Source organism: Nerophis lumbriciformis, linkage group LG17 (assembly GCF_033978685.3).
Source record: "Nerophis lumbriciformis linkage group LG17, RoL_Nlum_v2.1, whole genome shotgun sequence".
In the NCBI taxonomy this organism is placed as follows: Eukaryota; Metazoa; Chordata; class Actinopteri; order Syngnathiformes; family Syngnathidae; genus Nerophis; species Nerophis lumbriciformis.
This window is the reverse complement of record NC_084564.2, coordinates 20,730,773-20,747,013: the sequence shown is the minus strand read 5'-3', so window position 1 is coordinate 20,747,013 and position 16,241 is coordinate 20,730,773. Positions and strand designations below refer to the sequence as shown.

Sequence of the window (16,241 nt, the reverse complement as noted above, 5' to 3'; positions counted from 1 at the left end):
GTGTTAAAAGTAAACAGTAAAAAAAAAAAAATTACAACTTATTTTTTAACACTTTACTGAGTAGGACCCTTTTGGATCCCCAATCATTTTAGTGTGATTTGTTTTTAAGTGTCATTGCTAAAAAAATAATAATGGATTACAATCAATGGTGTTATGAGTTATTCACCCTTTTAAGGCTCCAATTATTATATAATCTCAAATATTCCACTTAAAAATGTTATTGGGTGAAAATATTGCATATTTTGTGTTTTTTCCATAAATAAACTCGTTTTTTTTTGACAAAAAGAGAATACAACTTAAATCTTTAAAAACGTTATATTGACAGATAGACCTAATGTTGATCTAGAGCAGGGGTAGGGAACCTATGGCTCTTGCGCCAGATGTGGCTCTTTTGATGACTGCATCTGGCTCTCAGATAAATCTTAGCTGACATTGCTTAACACGATAAGTAATGAATAATGCCGCTGGTAATCACAGTGTTAAAAATAACGTTCAAAATATAAAACATTCTCATGCATTTTAATCCATCCATCCGTTTTCTACCGCACCTGTTCAAGAAGTCGCATCAAAGGTAAGAAGTATTTTATTTATTATTGGTTAGCATCAGAATAACAATGCTATTAAAAAATAATAAGAGACTTATTATACTCTAAAAATGTTGGTCTTTCTTAGAGATGCACACATTAGTTGTATTCATTGTTAAAAAAAATATTATATGGCTCTCACGGATATATATTTTAAAATATTTGGCTTTCATGGCTCTCTCAGCCAAAAGGGTTCCCGACCCCTGATCTAGAGATTCAAAACTTAAATAATAATACAAATAATAATACTGAATAATGACACAATGTTATTATTTTTTTGACCAAAACCCTTTGGATCAAGCCTGAGTGGAGGCCTAAATGTATATTTGTTTATACATATATTGTATTGGTTTTTGAGATTAAAAAAATATCAAAATGGCCCCCACTTGCTTTGATTTTTCAGTGTGCGGCCCTCAGTGGAAAAAGTTTGGACACCCCTGCTATAGAGAGAGGCTGCTCGAGCATTCTGTGGGACCAGCCCAGGTATTAGTCAGCCACGCCATTAAAAACTCTAATGGGCACCCCGAGGCTCCAAAGAACGCAGGCCGCTCCTTTTAAGAACAGCTACGAGGGAGTTCATTAACAGAAAACAAAGACGTCCACTCAGAAGGACGGACTGACTGATATGAAGTGCCGCCGTGCACCCCCCCCCCCGCCCCCACCTCGCTGCGATGAGGCAGCGTGTCCCTCCTCCAACCGCAGCCTCCTCCTTTCCCAAACGAGGCTCCTATCTGGCCAGTGAAACCTGAGCCACAGGCTCGCTAATGGAAGCGGTGAAGTAGCGCAGCTTTGATGATCCATACGTGATCAATACCCCAGGGCGGTTTGTCTGCCTCCATCTCCATTTAGGAATGCACGCTAGCAAACAGCGCCCGCCCGCCCCTATTGACGTTTGCCATGATGCCTTTAAAAAACAAGCTCGATGATGACGACCATGTGGGATGGGAACAATATGAATGTTCCCGTAACCTCCTGAGAGCCAACGTCCTTTGCAGTGGACATGTGTGTGTTTTGCATAGCACCGCCATTTTTATTTTTTTTAACAAATGTTTAAAAACAAAGATGTCTACTGCGCTGGTTGTGAGGAGAATATTGTTCCTCCAGTGCGGAGATAATGACGTTACGTCCTGTAATCTTTCACTTTCTGAATACTCGTGCTTGGCTCAAACCTCTGTTTTTTTTAGCAGCTAGATTTCCAGGAAGACTCTTTGTTCCTGATTTCTCAAGATAACAACAACAACAACCCAGAATTTGAACACTTTTTGATTATTCACAGTGAGATCAGTATCAATTATTAATACGTCTTTTTTTTCTCTTTAAACCAACCACCAGTCACGTTTCTGCTAGTATTCCTAGAAAAAAAATTAAATAAAATAAGTTTATTTTCCCCCCTTATTTGATTACCTTTATTTCTTCTTTTAGCGCCTTTACGATTGCATAGTCCCGTTATTTACTGTAGTGCTTGTTAATCATGCAGCAATTATAGTATTAGTCATCACAATTAGCATACAAAATAAGGTATGGCTCAGGTATGTTTGCACAGTCACCCTGACACCAAGTCTGCAGTTTGCATCTGACTACGTCACAGATGGGAATCTTGCAACTTATGATTCGATTCAGTGATTGATTATCGATTATTTGGTGCAAAAAATAACAAATATTACTTCTTTCGGCTACTTACGTGTGTGGACGTATTTCAAAAAAGGTATTTTTATTTTTTAAATCGCTTCTTCAAAATATTGAATCGATTTAAATAAGGGATAAATAAGAATTGACATTCGGAAGGGAATGGATTATTTTGTGTACCCCTAAAATACATAAAATAAACCACATGTTCAATAAAATCAACAATATGAACATTTCATATCTCGGTTATCCTTACTCTCGAGAAAATGTTGAAAAGTACTCACACTGAAATCTTCATATTTTTAAATAACAAACATAAGTAGATTGTAACGACGGGGTTTTCGCAGCTTACTCCCGGGATGCAGACGGATCACTCCGGACAAAGCGTGCAGGTAGGAACATGATTTATTCCTCAAAATATCAAAATAGTAAAAAAAACGGAAAACAAGTCGCACTCGAAGCTAATGCTACAATTTAGCATGGACTATGGACAAGGAATACTCACTAACTGTGGCATGAACAAACAAAACTTACGTAAGCAGGTTGCATGAAGCAAACAATGACGCCAGGCCGACTGACCGGCAAAGGCAGGCTTAAATAATGCCTCTGATTAGTGCTCGGGAAGCAGGTGAGCGGGCGAACACTAATCAGAGACAGGTGGAAATAATAAGTAACCATGGTAACTAAAACAAACAAGTGTGCACAAAAACAGGAACTAATCGAGTCCAAAACTAACAGAACATAACCAAACATGATCCGGACCACGGATCATGACATAGATGCCCTGTTAGAAAGACCACTATTTTGCATTTTTTGTGTTTCTAATGGTTCACTGGCTGGCGTTGTAGTTCCCTACTCTATCCAGTGGTCCTTGAACGCACCATAAAAACAACTCTATGTGTTATGTTCCTCCGAGTGTCGAACGGTCACTTTGTTTTGTAAGAGAGCACAGCTTTTAGGTTCAATGTTGACAACTGAATAGCTCAGTTCCTCAGACAGTAGTTTGTTCATACAACTTTAGATTGGGGTATGTCGTTTCTTAATGAGGAAAGGCGCTAATGTCTCTTGTTTTCATGTTAGTATTTAAGCTAGCGAGCTAACGCCGGTCCTTCTGTGAGTTTATCAAAATGCAGTTACCACTCACCGATTTTCGATCAGTATAATTTAAAACGGTAATACGAACTGTCGAGAGTTTTACCACGGTTATCATTCATACTGTTTATCGTTACATCCCTAATGTAAACTTATATAAACTTACTTACGTAGATTACATTTTTGGCACCCCTTTAGTTTGTGTTTGTAATTCTCTGTAAGACATGCTATCATGCATGTAATACAGATATCTTCATTAGTTTACAATTGTTTGACAAAAAAAAACAATGACTTGTGGGCAATTGGTTGCTAAATCCCACCAGTTTTGCTTGACTGCGGCCATGTTTTTTAACCAGTTTTGCTTAAACTTTACACACAAGTGCTCGTCAGTCCCTCTAAAAGTGTGTACCAAATTCGGTGACGATTCGTCGAGGCACCCTAAAGTTACAGTGGGTGTTTTGCAGAGCTGTGTGAGAAATTCCAAGTCAGTCTAACCTGACACCGCTGACTACCTTGTGTTGAATTTGTCAAAAAAAAAAAAAAATGGCACTGGTAACACAGTAGGAACACATGTTTTCACACATTTTCAGGAGTTAGCTTACACAAATACATACTGACAGGAAGTATTGATTTATATCAACATTGATGAAAAGTTATCTATTACAAAAAGCAAAGTGGGGGGAAATAGAGCAAAAAATACAATGGACAAAGAAAAAGTTAAATTTTTGGGGGTTTGTACACTTGATTTTAACACCTATACATCTTAGAAAACTTAGAACTGTGATCTGAAGAAATTTGAAAACATAAAAAGTGCATATTTAAATGTTATTTAGATAATGTAGTTGTACTTTTACGTAAGGGAATTAAAATGCAGGACTCGGGTATAGAGTACCAGTACCAAAATGTATTTCGATACTTTTCGGTTCTTTTCGAGTTCGGGGTAAAAGTAGGGGTTTTTTTTCACAAAAATACTCGAGTAAAAGTAAAAAGTATGTTGCATTAAAATCTACTCTGACAAGTACAATTTATCCAAAAAGTTACTAAAATGTAACAGAGTAGCGAGTTACGGAAATTATACTTTTTCCATTGCGTTGTGGTTAGAGTGTCCGCCCTGAGATCGGTAGGTCGTGAGTTCAAACCCCGGCCGAGTCATACCAAAGAATATAAAATTGGGGCCCATTACCTCCCTGCTTGGCATTCAGCTATAATTGGGGTTAAATCACCAAAATGATTCCCGAGCGCGGCCACCACTGCTGCTTACTGCTCCCCTCACCTCCCAGGCGGTGGAACAAGGGGATGGGTCAAATGCAGAGGGTAATTTCACCACACCTAGCGTGTGTGACTATTAGTGGTACTTTAACTAACTTTAATATTTTGGTACCGGTATCAAAATGACAATCATTGGTACTTTAACTTTAACTTTAAAATATATTTCGATACTTTCCGGTTCTTTTCGAGTCCGGGGTAAAAGTAGGGTTTCCTTTTCACAAAAAATACTCGAATAAAAGTAAAAAGTATGTTGCATTGAAATCTACTCTGACAAGTACGCATTATCCAAAATGTTACTTAAATGTAACAGAGTAGCGAGTTACTGTGATCTGAAGAAATTTGAAAATACAAAAAGTGCATATTTAAATGTTATTTAGATAATGTAGTTGCACTTTTACATAAGGGAATTAAATGCAGGACTAGGGTAGAGTAGTAGCCAGAAATTGTACTCAAACAAGAGTACACTGTTACTTTATGACTCAAGTAAAAGTAAAAAGTAGTCATCTAAATAATTACTTGAGTAAGAGTATGTAAATGTTCCGTGAAAAAACTTCCCAAGTTCTGAGTAACATGTGAGTAACTTCTGATTGATTTATTAGCTGTTTTCTTGGACAACAACCGTAGTTGTAATAATTTCATAATTTATATATAATTTCATATATTTAGTGTCAAAATAAGTATGTTTAAAGGTGTCTGTCCACCAGTTGGCGGTTATGATAAAAGTAATTTTATTAAAAAATCAGGCAAAACCACCGAAATGGTACAAACATTTTTCCATTTTTCCATGTGTAAAATGGAAAAATCATACACAATTTACCGCAACATGTTTTCTCTAGTTGGAAGTGGAATTATTTTAGGCTGAAATGTGAACATTTCTACTGACACAGATGACAGCACATGATATAAATGTTCTACGGAAATGATACTTTTTCCATCTTTCTTTTTAACACCCTTATAAAACATATTTAACATCATTTTTTGGACATGTGTAAATTGGATGATGACGTTTCCGGGCTTTTTGAACATTTGTGTGTGTTTGTAGAAGTGTGATCTGAAAAAGTGTAGAAATCAAAAATATATACATTTAAATGCTATTTAAGTAATGCAGTTGATTGTTTATTGAGGATCCCCATTATCCGACGCACAAACGCCAGGCTAGTCTTCCTGGGGTCCTTTTCCATCCATCCATTTTCTACCGCTTGTCCCTTTTTGGGGTCGCGGGGGGTGCTGGAGCCTATCTCAGCTGCATTTGAGCAGAAGGCGGGGTACCATGAATTGATTAACGTGCACCCCGACTTAAACAAGTTGAAAAACGTATTCGGGTGTTACCATTTAGTGGTCAATTGTACGGAATATGTACTGTACTGTGCAATCTACTCATAAAAGTTTCAATCAATCAATCAATCAATCAATCAATAAACACCCTGGATAAGTCGCCACCTCATCGCAGGGCCAACACAGATAGACAACTTTTCAAAAGTTCAAAAGTAAAATAATAATACACAGATCCAGTTACAAAACATACGCAAATCCAATTACAAATAAAAGAAAGGAAAAAGGAAAAGATACAAAAAAATTCTCAAAATAATACAAAAATAATAGGACACAGATACAGTTACAGAGCATACGCAAATCCAGTTACAAATAAAAGGAAAAAGGAAAATAAAAATACAATTCGCAAAATAATACAAAAATAACAGTACACAGATCCAGTTACAGAACATACGCAAATCCAATTACAAATAAAAGAAAGGAAAAAGGAAAAGATAAAGAAAATTCTCAAAATAATACAAAAATAACAGTACACAGATCCAGTTACAGAACATACACAAATCCAGTTACAAATAAAAGAAAGGAAAAAGGAAAATAAAAATAAAATTCTCAAAATAATACAAAAATAACAGTACACAGATACAGTTACAGAGCATATGCAAATCCAGTTACAAATAAAAGGAAAATAAAAATAAAATTCTCAAAATAATACAAAAATAACAGTACAAAGATCCAGTTACAGAACATACGCAAATCCAATTACAAATAAAAGAAACAAAAGAAAAAAAGAAAAAGAAAATTCTCAAAATAATACAAAAATAACAGTACACAGATCCAGTTACAGAACATATGCAAATCCAGTTACAAATAAAAGGAAAATAAAAATAAAATTCTCAAAGTAATACAAAAATAACAGTACACAGATCCAGTTACAGAACATACGCAAATCCAATTACAAATAAAATAAAGGAAAAAGGAAAATAAAAATAAATATCTCAAAATGATACAAAAATAACAGTACACAGATCCAGTTACAGAACATACACAAATCCAGTTACAATAAAAGAAAGGAAAAAGGGAAAGAGAAAAAAAACATTCTCAAACTGATAACATGAAAGATGACTTTCCTTTTTTTTTTACTGGGAATAGTCCTAATATTTAAATGAAGATTATTCCATAATGAAATGCCTGTTGCACTTTTATATAATGGAAATAGTACTTTTCCATATCCTTCTTTTTTTACACCCCTATGAAACATCTTTTACATCATTTTCGGGAACGTGTAAACTGCTTGATGACGTTGTAGGGCTTTTTGAACATGTGTGTGTGTGTGTGTGTGTGTGTGTGTGTGTGTGTGTGTGTGTGTGTGTGTGTGTGTGTGTGTGTGTGTGTGTGTGTTTGTGTGCGCTCGTAATTGAATTGTGAATCAACCGGCACGCAACCCCCGCCTCCTCCTCCTCCGCCCCCTACCGTCCAACCCCGCTAAGCACCGCCCCCCTCAGCTGTAGTCGCTCTGTCAATGCAACGCCCCCTCCCTCGCCAGGGACGGAAGGAGTGAGTGTGTGTGAGAAAGGAGGAAAAGAGGGAGTGTGTGTGTGTCTGCCGGCCGAGAGGGAAAGAAAAGCCAAGTTGGGAAGTGACAGAAAGAAAGCAGAAATTGGGGCCGACTTTTAGCGAGGGAGACTTAGGAGAAGAAACAGACAGAAGTGGTCGGAAAGCGGCGCACTGCTCTGATGATCATGACGGCAGCTGTCGATATGAAGCCGACGTTGACAATCATAAAGGCGGAAAAGATGGACGGTGAGTGGACCTTTTCAACTTTGATGTCCTTACAAGTGCTACACCACGTTGTTCTCGCGCCGTGGACATATTTCACTGTCAACGGTTGCTCAATGTGGGACAACACTTGAGGGGGGGAAATACAATCACGCCACAGGCTTTGATTGTGATGCAATGAAAGGAGAAGCTGCTTTATGACTGAATGAAGCAATCACGCTGGCATCTGCTGAAAGAAACCATCTGCAGTAGTGGCAAAAGTTGGCATTGCTATTATTAGGAGTGGTCATGCATCTCCTTACATGCTGTGTAATTGCATTTTAACAGCAATGTTTGACATGTGGATGACTGAATGAATCATGCGGTCATGTCTTAAAAAACAGTGTACTAGGGGAAAGTTAGCATGAGAACTAATGATGGTGGGACTTGATTACAAAGGAATATAAATTATAATTATTAATTACAATGCACAGTATTTGACATGTCTGACAATATTGTGGTGGATGACTGAATGAATCATGCTGAATCTCTTCAAAAAACAAAACATGGTGCCTTATACTAGGGGAAAGTTAGCATTAGAACTAGTGATGGTGGAACTTGGCTACAAAGCAATCCAATTAAAGGCAATAGTTGCACAGGATCTGAAACAATAAGCAATTTATTTCAGTGCAAATATATTGGGGTTGATAAAATGAATGAATGAATCATGTTGTCTCTTTAAAAACAGGGTGCACTAGACTGTAATGGGAAAGGTTAGCATTAGAACTAGTGATGTACAAAGGAATCTAAATATATATTCTAAGTATTCATTAAAATTGCACAATATTGGACATGTCTGACAGTATTGTGGAGGATGACTAAAAGAATCATGCAGTCATCTCTTTAAAAAAACAGGGTGCCCTATACTGGAGGAAAGTTAGCATTAGAACTAGTGATGGTGGAACTTGACTACAAAGCAATCTAATTAAAGGCAATAGTTGCACAAGATCTGAAACAATAAGCATTTTTTTCAGTGCAATAAATTGGGGTTGATGAGTGAATGAATAAATCATATTGTCTCTTTAAAAACATGGTGCACTATGTTGTAATGGGAACGGTTAGCATTAGAACTAGTGATGGTGGAACTTAGCCACAAAGCAATGTAATTAAAGGCAATAGTTGCACAAGATCTGAAACAATAAGCATTTGTTTTCAGTGCAATACATTGGGGTTGATGAGTGAATGAATGAATCATGTTATCTCTTTAAAAACAGAGTGCACTATACTGTAATAGGAAACGTTAGCAATGTAACTAGTGATGGTGGGACTTGATTACAAAGGAATATACATTATGATTTTTATTCAAATTGCACAATATTTTACATGTCTGACAATATTGTGGTGGATGACTGAATGAATCATGCAGTCATCTCTTATAAAAAGCAGGGTGCCTTATACTGGAGGAAAGTTAGCATTAGAACTAGTGATGGTGGAACCAAACTACAAAGCAATCTAATTAAAGGCAATAGTTGCACAAGATCTGAAACAATAAGCAATTTTTTTTCAGTTCAATATATTGGGGTTGATGAGTGAATGAATGAATCATGTTGTCTCTTTAAAAACAGAGTGCACTATACTGTACTGGGAAAGGTTAGCATTCGAACTAGTGATGGGGGGACTTGATTACAAAGGAATATAAATTATAATTATTAATTACAATTGCACAATATTTGACATGTCTGACAATATTGTGGTGGATGACTGAATGAATCATGCAGTCATCTCTTATAAAAAGCAGAGTGCCTTATACTGGAGGAAAGTTTGCATTAGAACTAGTGATGGTGGAACCTAACTACAAAGCAATCTAATTAAAGGCTATAGTTGCACAAGATCTGAAACAATAAGCAATTTATTTCAGTGCAAATATATTGGCGTTGATAAAATGAATGAATTAATCATGTTGTCTCTTTAAAAACAGGGTGCACTAGACTGTAATGGGAAAGGTTAGCATTAGAACTAGTGATGTACAAAGGAATCTAAATATAAATTCTAAGTATTCATTAAAATTGCACAATATTGGACATGTCTGACAGTATTGTGGAGGATGACTGAATGAATCATGCAGTCATATCTTATTAAAAACAACAACAGGGTGCCCTATACTGGGGGGAAGTTAGCATTAGAACTAGTGATGGTGGAACTTAGCTACAAAACAATCTAATTAAAGGCAATAAATGCACAAGATCTGAAACAATAAGCAATTTTTTTCAGTGCAATAGATTGGGGTTGATGAATGAATGAATCATGTTGTCGCTTTAAAAACAGAGTGCACTATACTGTAATGGGAAAAGTTAACATTGTAACTAGTGATGGTGGGACTTGATTACAAAGGAATATAAATTAGAATTATTCATTCAAATTGCACAATATTTGACATGTCTGACACATTAACTACCTGCTGCCACCTACTGACATGGAGTATTACATGGTTACCCTTCCGAGCACATTATTATTGAAATGAGTGATGGTTTGACTTAATTACAAAGGAATCCAAATAAAGGCAACTTTGCACAAAAGTGTTTTAGTACAATTATTTTGTACAAATTAATTAAGAGTTGATGAATGAATGAATCATGCCATCATGTATTTAAAAAAAACCTAGAATGCAGTATATTAAAAATGATTAGCATTATTGAAAATCGGAAATACTTGAACAACATTTGACACAATAAAGGATTATTTTGAGTGCAAATGGTTTGGGGTTGATGAATAAATGAGTCATGCTGTCATCTCTTTAAAAAGGGTGCTCCGTACTTTAGTGCAAACATTTAGCATTCAAATTAATGATGATGGGACTTAAACAATGAGCAAATGTTTTTTTTTGGTTTGATGAATGAATGAATGAATCATGCTGTCATATAAATGAAGAAACTAGGGTGCAGTTTATTGGAAAACGTTAGCATTATTGGGAAAAAACAAACAAATTGCAATTACCCGAACAACAATACTTGAGGCAATAAGTAATATTTGTTATTGCACATTATGGTCGATGAATGATCGAGTCATGCTGTCATCTATATATACTAACTATTGAGCAGTATATTGGAAAACGTTAGCATTATTGAAAAAACTAATGACAGTTACTTGAAAAATAGTTGTTGCCACAAGAGATTTTTGTGGTGCAAATAGATTGTGGTTGATGAATGAATGAGTCATGTCTTTGCTTTAAAATACAGGGAGAACTGTATTTGTAGTGCAACAAGTTAGCATTCAAACTAGTGATGGTGTGACTTAATTACAAAGGAATCCATTTAAAGGCAACGTTGCACAAAATGTTTTAGTATTTTTTTTTTAGTACAACTACATTATAGAGTTGATGAATGAATACATCATGCTGTCATCTTTATAAAGAAACTAGTATGCAGTATATTGGAAACTATTGGCATCGTTGAAAAAAACAATCGCAAGTAAGGAATCTTTTTTAGTGCAAATGGTTTGGGGTCGATGAATGAATGAGTCATGTTCTCATCTATTTGAAGAATCTAAGGTGCGGAATATTGTACTCGCGTCAGAGCTCGTGGAAATATATTGTAGAATATCAAATCAAATCAACTTTATTTATAAAACACATTTAAAATTCACCACAGGGGTAGCCAAAGTGCTGAATAAGACGTAAGCCGACAAATTGGTGCACTTTGACAGCCAATTTAGACCCGGAAATTGCGAGAAAGACACGGAAATTTCCTTGGTTCCAACACCCTTCGCAGGATAATGAGTCATTCTTCATCTAAACGGGAATTTAACAAGATTCTATAAATCGGCATCCTTATAATAGCAGACATTGTATTGTAAGTGATGTTTTATTGGGACGGCGTGGCGCAGTGGGATAGTGGCCGTGCGCAACTCAAGGATCCCTGGTTCAATCCCCACTTAGTACCAACTTCGTCATGTCCGTTGTGTCCTGAGCAAGACACTTCACCCTTGCTCCTGATGGGTGCTGGTTAGCGCCTTGCATGGCAGCTCCCTCCATCAGTGTGTGAATGTGTGTGTGAATGGGTAACTGTGGAAGTAGTGTCAAAGCGCTTTGAGTACCTTGAAGGTAGAAAAGCGCTATACAAGTACAACCCATTTATTTATTTATTTATAATACTTGAGGCAATAAGTAATATTTTATTGCACATTATGGTCGATGAATGAATGAGTCATGCTGTCATCTATATATACTTGAGTTTCTTCAGCGCAGACACTAATGAACGGCACATTATTTGCAGATTATAATTATTGATTTGCACTAAATATTTTTTGGATTAATTAGGCGAAGTTGCATAATTCCCCACGGCACACCAGACAACATCTCACCGCGGCACAGTGGTTGAAAAACACTGCTCTAAGCCACCATGCGGCCCAAGGTGGCTGTGCTGAACCTTTTCAAATGACTTCAGTTGAAAACTTTCCTCCAGCAAGTTTGTTCATGTTGTCAGACGTAGATTTACGAGTCTTGGCTGTGAACACCACCTGCTAACGTTGACGCCGTCTTCACTGTGTTGTTTCGCATGACATTGTGCAGCAAAGTCTTCGCTCCACAATTATTCAATTAACAGGATACAATCTCAACACTTTCAGTCCGTGCATCTCATCCTTGACACCCCCCCCCTACCCCCGCCAAGGCTGCTGTCAGCACATGAGCACGGCAAGCAATCCCCTCCATCACCAAAGCCCCTGGTCCTCTCTTGCCCCCCCTTCTTCTCTCCTCTTCACTGATGAATGTGCAGAATTGAGACTTGCCTCACTGCTGACCCTGCTTGCTTGGAACCTCTTGGCTTACTTCGATTCAGGGGAAGACCGCAAGTGTTGTCAGCTGGCTTTTAAGATATGTGGGTTCCATTTATTTTATTTTTTTCTTAGTAATTTTGGGTGTTTGGATTAGGGATTGACGAGCACAAAACATAATCAATATGTAAACAATGAATCGATTGTGTGAAAGGGATTGTTGATTAATCGCACTTCCGATAAATTGACGCAAAATTATTGCACAACCTGTCTTCATCCAGCAGGGGCGCTTGTGAATCAGTCAACTAGTTTGTGGTTGATAGAACAAGGTGGCGTCCGATTAAAACAAAATACAAATGAAATTAATTATACATATCAAAATATGAGCTGTCGTACATAATTGTAACTGTCACAACTGTAAAGTCAACAACAGGTTAACTCAAAAAAGCAGCGCACATATTTTATTTTCCTATAGGAAAATATGCAAAAATTAGTACACACTAGTGTTGTCCTGATACCAATTTTTTGGTATCGGTACCGAAATGCATTTTGATGCTTTTCGGTTCTTTTCGATACTTTTCTAAATAAAGGGACCACAAAAAATGGCATTATTGGCTTTATTTTAACAAAAAAATCTTAGGGTACATTAAACATATGTTTCTTATTGCAATTTTGTCTTTAAATAAAATAGTGACTCGACAACTTGTGTTTTAGTACTAAGTAAACAAACAAAGACTCCTAATTACCGTATTTTTCGGAGTATAAGTCGCACCGCAGTATAAATCGCACCTGCCAAAAATGCATAATAAAGAAGGAAAAAAACATATATAAATCGCACTGGAGCCCGGCCAAACTATGAAAAAAACTGCGACTTATAGTCCGAAAAATACGGTAGTCTGCTGACGTATGCAGTAACATTGTGTCATTTATCATTCTATTACACATAATTTTTTAGAGGCGGTATAGTACCGATTATGATTCATTAGTATTGCGGTACTATACCAGTGTCAAAACTGTTGCCGGCAATGTTTTGTGTAACATTTTTCAAATTGTCACTGTAAAGCAACTGCAAAATTTGCAAATAAATAAAACTGAAATAAAATTGATTTAATTAAAATAGAATATGGCTATAAAAATCGATTATTTTTAATTTTCCCACAACCGGTTTCTGTTTGTGGCGGCTGATCATGGGCGGGGCTTACCGAGATCGGTAAACATTTCTTTAAATCATAAATGAGAAAAACTTCCAACTTGAGATGGTTTATTGATAGTCTCTACAATGAAGTTACTGGAAAATTAAGCAGATAAAGGATAGTGCAATAATAAGGATAGTGCAATAATAACGGCTTGGTAAAAATGCCATAGTGTGTAAAAGGAAGTGGCAGGAATGTTTCGGATAAACACATTTACTATAATTGAAAACAGACATAATGCTCATATGTTCTAATCATATTTATTACTGCTAACATTAGAGATGTTCGATAATATCGGCCGATAAATGCGTTAAAATGTAATATCGGAAATTATCGGTATCGATTTTTTTATTATCGGTATCGTTTTTTAAATTTTATTTATTTATTTTTTTAAAATTATTAAATCAACATAAAAAACACAAGATACACTTACAATTAGTGCACCAACCCAAAAAACCTCCCTCATTCACACTCATTCACACAAAAGGGTCCATCCGTCTTCTTCCGCTTATCCGAGGTCGGGTCGCGGGGGTAGCAGCCTAAGCAGGGAAGCCCAGACTTCCCTCTCCCCAGCCACTTAGTCCAGCTCTTCCCGGGAGATCCCGAGGCGTTCCCAGGCTAATATATATCAATACAGTCTGCAAGGGATACAGTCCGTAAGCACACATGATTGTGCGTGCTGCTGGTCCACTAATAGTACTAACCTTTAACAGTTAATTTTACTAATTTTCATTAGTTACTAGTTTCTATGTAACTGTTTTTATATTGTTTTACTTTGTTTTTTATTTAAGAAAATGTTTTTAATTTATTCATCTTATTTTATTAATTTAAAAAAAAAGTACCTTATCTTCACCATACCTGGTTGTCCAAATTAGGCATAATAATGTGTTAATTCCACAACTGCATATATCGGTTGATATCGGTATCGGTTGATATCAGTATCGGTAATTAAAGAGTTGGACAATATCGGAATATCGGATTTTGGCAAAAAGCCATTATCGGACATCCCTCGCTAACATATATTCTTAAGTGCAAAGAATTGTGCGGAAACGTCCACTGTTTCAAGCAAAAAAAATAGAAAAAATACAGTTGAGTGTCTTTGAATTGTCAGAGTGTAAAATAATAAGTAATAATGTTCAACTTTTACTTTCTGAGAAGCAGTGTCCTTTGCAGTAGACTTTTTTTTTTTTTTTTTTACATTAGTGCTGTTTCTCAGAAAAGTAAACTGTTAACTATTAATAATGTAAACACCTCACATATAGATGTTTTGCCTCGCTGGCTTCAAAAATCTTTTCCGGGTGATGGTTTATCAAGTAGCTTCTTATATTACTTGTACTGCAAGTGTATGCGCTTCCACCGGGCGCTTTCACTCCACGCAGTGTGCCGGGACAGACTCCGTGTCAAATTAGAAACGCTCGAGATGAAGCTGGCGTGCTTTTGCTTTGCAGTACGCATACTTTATTACCTCCGCCAAAGAGGTTTGATGACTTTATTACCTTCGCCAAAGAGGTTATGTTTTTACCAAGGTTTGTCTGTTTGTTAGCAACATGACTCAAAACATTATGGACAGATGATGATGAAATTTCAAGGAAATGTCAGAAAAAATAAAACATTCCTCTTACATCCTGCAAAAAAAGTTCTCCCGCATGCTTCTTCTTGTTCTCTCCTTAACAGCGTTACACACCCCAACCTCGCCGGTTCCGCACTGCTCAGAGAATTTTGTGAGATTTTGTTTATTTTCAGACTGGCCATTGCAAAAGCGCCACAAAAAACAAGTTATTGCATTAGAATAGAATAGAATAGAATGGACTTTATTGTCATTATATTTGCATATAACGAGATTAAGGACTCCAACTTAAGGTGCGGTAGTGGGAACAAATATGGGGTAAAAATAAATAATAAAATAAAATAAATTGCACAACAGGCAATAAAGAAAAAAAACCTAACAATTGAAATAAACAGACTACTATCCAATAAAAATAATAAGCAATTCTGTACAATACACAAAACACTATAGAAATACAAAATACTGTACAATATACAGAACAAGACAAGAGTACATATTAGTGTGAGGATTTTGAAACCACAACACCGCGGTATATAAAATATTGTTACATCCCTAGAAATCCACTATATAGTTTGGTATAAACTGGAAAAAAAAGCAATCCAACCATACAGGATTAAGGTTGGGTTTTATGCTGCTAGTTTAATGCTAACATCCGATGGACAACCCTACTAACAGGCTAATGTAAAATAGCATCACAATCATTTTGAGCTTTAATAACATAGTAAATGTTTAGTTGGAAATTGTTCCTGGTACTCTTCTCCATGCCACCAAAAATGTTATCAGTTACCCATCCTTAGTTTAAAATGTTTGTACATTTGTAACCCCATCAGTGTGCCACCACCATGCCATTCTGTGTGCATGTGCATCATGGAAATTTGTACCTAACCGTATCGACCCGCAAACGAGATATGACTCACCACGTTAACCACCCGTCATTGTCACAACCCGTGCAGAGCGTAGACGCTCATCCCACAAAGTTTGGTTTGCAGCAGCGAAGCGAGGTGCTTAAACACAACAGTACTTTGCAACTCGACACTAATGCATCCTCTTGTGCAGGTTACAATGTTCAAAACAACTAAAAAAATGTAATAATAGGCCCAAAAGTTTGCCCAG

General features: G+C 36.5%; 1 protein-coding gene across 4 annotated transcripts in view; it reads left to right on the top strand.

Moving 5' to 3' along the window:
- Positions 1–16,241, top strand: part of ets1 (v-ets avian erythroblastosis virus E26 oncogene homolog 1) — a 120,533-nt gene that overhangs the window by 42,272 nt on the left and 62,020 nt on the right. Inside the window, exon 1 of one of the 4 annotated variants that reach the window (XM_061972707.1) lies at positions 7,291–7,643. The exons of the other annotated variants lie outside the window; for them this stretch is intronic. Coding sequence (XP_061828691.1) covers positions 7,577–7,643 — 67 coding nt within the window. The 5' untranslated portion in view covers positions 7,291–7,576. Of the gene's footprint in view, positions 1–7,290; positions 7,644–16,241 lie in introns of those variants that run through there. 4 annotated transcript variants of the gene reach the window in all.